Below are 8,511 nucleotides of genomic sequence, written 5' to 3' on the forward strand. Positions count from 1 at the left end.
AGAATGGATTCATGCCCGCTATCAGGACAGCTCGTTCCGGCTTGACCCCCGCCGACCCCTTGATACGAGCACCCCTCCGAATCCCTCGGATGCTAACTAAGAAAGCCTCACGTCTTCAGGCAGCGTACCCACACACTCTACGCATTTTGGCGAAGGGCCTTGCGGAACTCTCTCGCGCAATGCTGTCAGCCGCGTCTGAGTCAGCAAAGGTAACGGATGCCAGACACAACGACAGCAATTGAGAGTTTTCTTTCCCAGTTCATGAAGCTCCTTCAACTCTCCTCATCGCTTCCAGGTCGGCTCTTGGAAGCACAGAGCCAGTGCTTGCAGCTCTGCAATCGTCACCCCCCCGTCGGTACGAGTATCATGGTGATATGACGACATTTTCGAGTGTATGCGCTATGTCTGGGCCCCTTTGCTTTATCCATTGATTTGTATATAGCAGGATTTCTTCGTTGCCGCAGCCAAATCTCGAAACGCATCAGTAGAAGACAACTTCAAAGAACGTTGTGACTACAGAGTCAGCAGGAATCAGCTACCCAGGTTGGCCAAGCTGTGAGTCTACATGGTGTATCCTTTTGCCCATCGTTTCCACAGAGTCCTGGGTCCGGTCGGGGTATGCATTCCCCGATATTTAGGCCAATTGTCTCTTGATTGCCTCCCACTCCACAAGTTCTCTGTGTCCAACTGTCGGATGACAACGATCGAAATCTCCGAGTCTAAAATGGTGACAGTCCGCATGCAAATCTTCTCACATCATCTGGGTTGGGCGATCCTGGCATTTGTCTGTACTTATTTCGCATTTGCAACTGCTTGAATCACTGAACAGGCTTTTAATGCGCGCTATTTTCGCGACGTGTTTCCTCTCTGCGCACTGACCTCCAGCCTTCCTACCATCCTTGGCCTCCGGGACGATCCCTGCCTCGGTTAGCCTTCACTGGCAACAAACTAGCGCCACACGGAGCGCGCCGCGGAACGTGCAACACGGAGATCATCTGTCATCCTGCAAAGCAATCTGGCCGTTGCTAAGGCCGGCCCTGACTGGTTACGTGGCCGCGGGCCAAGGCTTAGCTCCGGATCCCAGTTGCCTTTGTGGGGGTTGATTTGATGTGATCGCGGGCACGTATTGGCTGTCGTCATTAGCTGCGGGTGAGTTGCTCGGGAAGCACCGTTTAATCACCCCACGGCATCACAGCCAATTACAACGCCCCATTGGCCCCAAGGCGCCCCCGTAAGCGCCTCTTCTCTCCAGATACACAATTGTTATGCAATTACAGGCGGGCTCTCGAGTCCAGTCCGTCGAACTCATTGCGTTGGTCACCCGGGAAGCACCGATGTCGAGGCGTCAATTGCAAATTGCAATTTGACGAGCCAATCAGCAGTGAATTCCGCGTGTAATGCTAACTTGACGAGCCAATCGCGAGACTGCTTTCTAGCTATACACAGGAGGACGCAGATGTTTCGACTGGGCTCTAATTCTCAATCTACCGCCACTGGTTAGGAGATTGCGTGTTTTTCGCGTGTGCGCGCAATTTAATGCGCATCACGAACCGCGATCGTCCTCTGTCCAGTCTGCGTTGACGGAAAATCGGTACACCCTGCACAAAATTTGTAGGTGCCGCCCGACGTGGTCTGTGATTGGTTGGCGAGCGCTGATTGCAGTATCACGCGGAAATGGCTGCTGATCACGGATCAGTGATCTCGTGCCGCGGCCCGCAAGGTGAATCCCATCGGCGCTCACTGCTTCGTTTCCTGCTGGAGACACCATGTATTGATGCGCGCCGATTCATATAGTGGTCTGATAATTCGGGTTGCAACGGGACTTACGGTACCCTGTTCCGAGGGTCTCAGTCTCAGTCTGGGGAGTGTGCCTCCTGTGCTCGTTCTAGCCATGGCCACGCCATCGATATGCGCTATCGCCATCGCTATCGCCCTAATCGCCTCGCCTGGCCCCTCTCCGCTCATCCGCTGACGCTGCATTCCCACGCGCGCGCCCACCTCGGCGTATCCTGTCACCCGGGGGCAATAAATCTGAGGCGTGGGAGCGCCGCCGGGCTTGGAACTGGGAATGGCAGTTGACGCCCACGAGCGCGCGTGGACTGTGGAGAGGGGCGAAACAAGGTTTATGCGGGTCGTGAATGGCCGACAGGAGAGGGAATAGGATGTGCCGTGGAAAGTTCGCTCGCGTGGCGGGCGGGCAGGGGTAACGAACTCTGTGGGTGCCTTGCTCACTACAAATGGTGCGCTGGAATGCGCGATTTGTAGGCCTCCAGACCGTGTGGCGGCCGGTTGCTTTCAATTTTGCCTATACAATAAGTATGTGGGCCTAAGCGATCGCCAGGGATCTCCAGCAGATGTCACCGTCAGCCGCCTGGAAATCTGATGCTGATTGGGTCGTCCGAATTGATGCATGGGGCTTATCGTTGTCATCGCGTATCGGGCATTTCTTTTTTTGAGCTGCTCCTCTTTTGTCGTCGTGCTCTCTTCTCTTTACCTCCACCATCCTCAGGCTCCAACCCCCGCGGGCACACCCAGGTATTCGACGATGGCGTTGCGGCATTCTCTCGCGGGCACGGGCATGGGTGACGACGAGCACAGCCCCGGCCACGCGCGTGGTGCTATAATTGGCGCTGAGGTCGGGGGCAATAGCGCTAGCGCTAGCGTAAACAACGGGTACTGTAAGTTCTTCTGTTCTCGCTCGTTTTGTCCGTTCTTTCATCTTCTCGGACCATCTTCCGTTGGTCTCTGCGCAACTACTACCAGCGATGCTCACGGCCGCTTTTGCCCCCGCAGACGTGCCTGGCCCCGCAAGCTACAGCGTATACGGCTCCGAGCATTACGCGGCTAGTGCGAATTCGAATCAGCACATGGGCTATGGCTTCGCTCATACGCTTGGCGGCCACGGACACGGGTTTGCAGAGAACCACCACCACCACAACACCCACCACGACCTCCCGCGTCTACACATCCCCTCTGCCGGTGGCTACGCCACACCGACTCACGGGCACACGCCCACACACACCCACGAGCAGGCCCAGACCCAGCCTGGCCTTTCCCTTTCACACTCTCTTGCAAGACCCCCCGCTTTCCTCCCGTCGCAACACCACCAGCTCCCCCTGCCCTCTTACGCATACGCAGCCCCAGCATCGTCGCTGGCCATCGCAGCGTCGAGCAGGGCCCGTGCCCGTCTGACGCCATCGCCGCTTTCCGCCGCGCCGGGGCCCGTCACTGTGCCTAGCAACGACCACGCCACCGCCAACTATCAGATCCCGATGCAGATGACGTTGGGCCCCCCGGCTGCCTCGGGCGGCGGTCATCCGCCCACGCATAAACGGAAAGAGCGAGATCAAGACACCGACGAGGATGAAGAGGAGAAAGATGCAGAAGGCGAGCCGGACAGCGAGAGTGGGAGCAGCGACGAGGAGCCACGCGCGAAACGACGGAAGGGGGCGGAGAAAGGGAAGGATAAGAAGACTAACAAGGGCGGGAGTGCCCGAAGGACGAATGCGAGCGCTGTTATTGCCTGCCAGCAGTGGTGTGTACTTATTTCATTGGACTCGTTCTTCATACCGAGCCTGGCTAATATATTTCCAGCCGTTCACGCAAGATTCGCTGCGACTCCACGCGCCCACACTGCGCCAACTGTAGTCGGCGGGGGGAAGCGGCAAATTGTGCTTATGACGCCGCCCCAAAGCGCCGCGGCCCAGACAAAAAACCGGGAACACGGCAGCGTCGGTGTAAGAAGAAGATCGAGGAGGACCGCCGCGCAGCGGGTAGTGAGGAGCGGGGAAGTGCAAGTACGGGCAAGAGACTGAAAATCGTGACGGATGTGGGCAGGGTGGTGAGTTAAACTGTTTGCAAGGGAGCTGATATTAATACTAATTGGCCAGGCTCACGCCGAATCACCGATATCGGCTAGTATGGTGCCCTCACAGCGACATCCTACACCAACGTCCACCACCGCCCTGCCTGCCTTCGCATTGCCGCTGCCGGAGGCCGGCCCGGAGGCTCATCCGAAATTTCCGGTTCCATCGGCTCTCATACAAGCCGCGCAGGCCGCTTGGTGGGAGCGTTTCCTACGAACATACACGTGCGTTTGATGATTCCCTCTGTCTCAGTTTCCCTCATGCGTCATCAGCCTGCGCGAGATTGCAACGGACCTCGACGCGCTCTACACCGAGCCGGGGCCGCTCCTCTCCCTCTCCTTCGCCAATCCACGCTTTCTGCTCGAGACCCTGTGGTCACCATCGAGAAGGTTAAGTCTGCAGCCCGCCTTTGTGCTTGCGAGTATGGCGGTAGCAGTGCTACTTCGCTCCCATGACGGGCCGGGCGGCGCGGGAAAAGCCGGAAGGGAGCGGGCGCGGCAATTGAGGGAGGCAGCGGGGGAAGCGTTAGAGGCTGCATGGGGCGATGGCAGTGGGGATGGCGAGAGGTGGGTGGATGCGAGTTTGGCCGAGGCCGCATTGGTCAGTCGTCCCCTTGTCTTCTTTCATATTGCTTGACGGTCATCGTCTAGCTCTTGGCACACTACGAAGCTTCCGCGCATGCCGACTACCACCCTGATCGCGTGCTGCAAGCACTCTCCTTGCTGGACCAGATTTTACATGCGCTGCAGCTCCCCGCGCTTGACGCTGGCCGGCCGGACGTGTGCCGCTTTGCACAAGCGACGCCCCCGATCGTTCTTCCGCCTCCGCCTGCGTATCAGGCATACTCTTCCTCGTCTTCGATGTATCCCACCTCCCCGCCATCAGATCCAACATGCACGTGCCTCCCGCCGGGGACACCCGCTCCGGCCACAGCTGGGGCTCAGGCCCGCGCACTCCCATGGGACCCGGCTTGCGGTGCACGTGCCTTGCGCGATGAGGAGTGCCGCCGCGTGGTGTGGGGCGCTCTCTCGCTCGCTACCAGCATCAGGACGGAACGTCTTGCGCTCGGTCGCGGGGACCCGGGTGCCGGGCTCCGGATATGTGAACCTGCTAATGTAAGCGCGACCATCCGCACTGTGTACCTACTCACATCGACACAGTACCTCGTCCTTTTCCCGAATGAGCTTTACGCAGACCGGGCCGTCGCCGGCGTCAAGGCCGACTTCGCCGCGCGCAAAGGCTCGGTGTGGGCGTTGTACTGCCGCTCACTGTTATTGGCCAACTTCTGCGGTAACGCCGTCGAGCGCGAGCGACAGCGGGCATCTGCCGTTGTCCCCAGCCACTCCCCGTACGACTACGCTCCCCGGGCAGAGCATGATGCGAAGGAGACCCTGAGTGAGGCCTTGACTGAGGCATGGAACGAGGCGCAAGCGATAGCAGACGCATTGGACGCGCATGTCTGTGGAACTTATGCGGCCGTCTCGTACTTGTGTCGCGAGAACATTGCCAAGTGTGTCCGCTTATCTTGAGATTAGATAGGATTGCTGATGATGAAATAGCACACGCATGATCATTGCGCGAGGCCTGCGCGCCGTCCAAGGGCTAGACAGTGTCGCTCGCCCGCGGCCACTATTCACGCGGCGTCAGACGCGCGAATGGGTTGAACACCAAGCAACTGTGATCGCTGACATCACGCGGTCTTTGTCGCCACCTCCCCCTCACTCACACTCACACTCGCCTGAGCTGGCCCACGCGTTGCACTACCCCGTGGTTCCCAGTAACGTGACGGGCGGCACTCCGCCAGACGCGCGGGCTGCGCAACTGTTACACCGCCCATTCGCGATGCCGTGGTTCTACCACCAACTCGCGCTGTGTCTCCTCCTCTGGGACTCTGCAGATTCGGGAGACGCATCTGTAGAGGTGCTTGAGCTGGGAAAGGGGATTCTCCAAGCGCTGGAGCGGATGCAGGCAGTTTGGCCGTGCGATTGTACGTGCACGGCCCACGCTATGGTAGACATTTCACTCACCCATGTCCAGACATCTCGCGCCAGACCGCGGACCTCCGCGTCAGGCTCACCCACGCGTGTCTCTCTGCATCCCTATCCCCTCCTATTGCTGCCCCGCCATTCTCCTCAGCGTCGTCTTCACCCGTATCGCTCACCCGCAGCAGCCCTGCTGTCCCCGCGCAGGTCCCGATGCCGCTGACGGTGCGCCTCTCGCCTGCACATCAGCCAATGGCCAGCTCACTCCCGGTCGGCGTGCCTATTTCGACCACGCGGCGCGGCGCCTTGTGAATTACGTTCTCCAATATTCGGCTCTTTTCGGTTCTTTGTATTTCTCTGAGCGTCCCAACTGTGTATCCATAGATATCCTTCAGGCTTTTCCCTTACATATATTACATTAGTGCAGTATATTTGCTGTGTTCTTTTTCATATCAATATACCCTGACAGTACCTTGAAAAAGTAGCAGCTAATATTCAGCAGTTTCAACTAATATTAGGGACTCAGGTTAGTGGTTGGAGAGTGCAGGTTACACCTAGTTCAACACCTGCTCTCATGTTCAGCTCAATCTTTACCTGGCCCTCCGAGTCTAACATCATCACCTTCTGCCCTTTCCCCTTTATCTTTCACCCTTCACTCTTGTCAGCACTTGCTTCTTATCTTACACCTGAATAGACAGAGTGTCTATGAATCTATGATAATGTTGGCCTCTTGATTCTGACTCTTTTCTTCATATATACCTCCAAGTATCACAGTCAAGTACCTCGCCACTGCCTCGGTTGTGCAAAATGGTGACATTACCTAGGTGGGGCAGACATTGGGCGGAAACTTTGAGAGCAATGGGGATGGAGGACATCAAAATAGTAATGTTGGTTGGCATGGTGGTCGCTCTCCTCAGAAGGGCGTTGTAAACCTTGGTTGGGGGATCACTGCAGGACACTTTGCAGTTGTATACCTGTAAGCCTGGCTTACATACTTACCTGTAGATCACATGTTCTTCAGTTACTTACCTCTGTGTTCTGTTATAGTCCTCAAATCCAGCAAGGTTCTGTTGTATTGCTTGGTTTTGCTCAGTGTTTCCTGGTTGGGCCACCAGGTTTCCAATACCAACATACATATTATACATACGTAATATGGACAGAGACAAGTTCATTGCTTTAAGTAATATACTTTCATTATTACAGTTACAAGCCTTGGTTGAACCTTTTTGTGAAAAGCTAGATTGCAAAGAACCCACTTGCTATAAGGATAACCTCAGAGGCCTAAGATCAAGGTCCTAGCAGGGGAGGATCCAAAGAGAAGAAACTCTAAGGGTCCACATGCTAGGTAGCTTGTCGATCCGCGGATCGGAGGCGACGGACCACATAAATACATCTATTGATCCGCCGCACAGCCTCACCGTTCTCTTCCCGAACCGTGAGGTATGTGCGGGCGCGTCGCGACTATGTACTATATACTAACTTCATCCCAGCAAGCCTAAGCTAACTGGGTGCAGGTTCAATAGGTTATGGGCCTTTGCATTTGAACACGCTTGAATCTCGTACATCGCTTAGCTCCTTTGCTCGATTTCCACCTCGCCATACCTCACCTTCTGCGATACCATGTTTTCACACCCTTCCAACCCTTTTGTCAACACATACGATGACTCATTGAAGTGACAGGGTTTTATGTTAGAATGTACAAACAAACTGAGAGAGAGAGAGGTATATACTGTAAGGGCAACCCCGGAGGCCTGAGATCAAGGTCCTAGCAGGGGAGGATCCAAAGCGTGAACATTGGTAAGCAAATACAAATGAAGCTGACCTAGCAGGGGAGGATCCAAAGAGAAGAAACTCTGAGGGTCCGCCTGCTAGGGAGCTGACTATATACTGCTTGTCCGTAGCTGCCGCTGTCGGGCACAGAAGGCTTGGGCGGTGTCGCAGACCTCGATGAGCGACAGCCCAGAGAGGCTATAAGGCCATAGGCTCGAGGTCTCAGAGGAAAGTGGTGTGTCCACATCCGGAGAGGTCTCCGATGGCATTAGTGATCCCTGATGGTGACTCCGGAGAGACTCCCAGAAAGGGGTGGCCATGGGAGTTGGAGGTTGGGGACCACTGGATGCAGGATGTGGTAGGAGAAGTGGAGGAGGAGCGTCAGGGTGCAGGAATACAGAGACTCGGGTGGAGACACGGAGACGCGAGTGGAGACGCAGAGACGTGAGTGGAGATGCGGCGCTTGATGGGATCAAGTGACGGCATCAGGGTTTCCCCTGACACACCTGTGTGGCCCAGTACTCACCGTCAGTTATCGGGTCCACCGCGGCGGGTTGGACCCGATAAGCCACAGTGTTATCAAGCACCACCATATTAATGAATAATTACTGGTTAAAGGTATGAATAATTTTGACAATTTTCAGTGTTGCACAGGTTTCTACCATACAAGTACACCTTATCATTCACTTCATGCTATGAATAAAAATCCTGTATTATGAACAGTGATAGATTTTTTTTTCAGTACTAATGCTAGGTAGAATGATGAAGCAAACAAGAATAAGTAAGTATCTGGTCATTACTTCAGTCATCTGCCAAACTTGAATTCCCCCGATCTCCCTGATCCAGTCCCAAGATCGAAAGTCTATAAGCCATACCAGATACTGCTTCAAGCT

The 8,511-nt window shown here is 55.6% G+C and overlaps 1 protein-coding gene across 1 annotated transcript; it reads left to right on the forward strand.

The window, feature by feature from the left end:
- Positions 1-2,765: 2,765 nt before the first annotated feature.
- On the forward strand, positions 2,766-6,160 carry MIND_01239800 (Zn(2)-C6 fungal-type domain-containing protein; the record flags this gene model as incomplete). Its single annotated transcript, XM_037368887.1, has 8 exons — positions 2,766-3,535; positions 3,595-3,841; positions 3,891-4,090; positions 4,139-4,466; positions 4,517-4,981; positions 5,027-5,376; positions 5,426-5,853; positions 5,904-6,160. 8 exons carry the CDS (start codon positions 2,766-2,768, stop codon positions 6,158-6,160), a joined length of 3,045 nt encoding a protein of 1,014 aa, XP_037214855.1.
- Positions 6,161-8,511: the final 2,351 nt, after the last annotated feature.

This window comes from Mycena indigotica, assembly GCF_014461135.1.
Source record: "Mycena indigotica strain 171206Taipei chromosome Unknown Mind.scaff0012, whole genome shotgun sequence".
Taxonomy (NCBI): Eukaryota; Fungi; Basidiomycota; class Agaricomycetes; order Agaricales; family Mycenaceae; genus Mycena; species Mycena indigotica.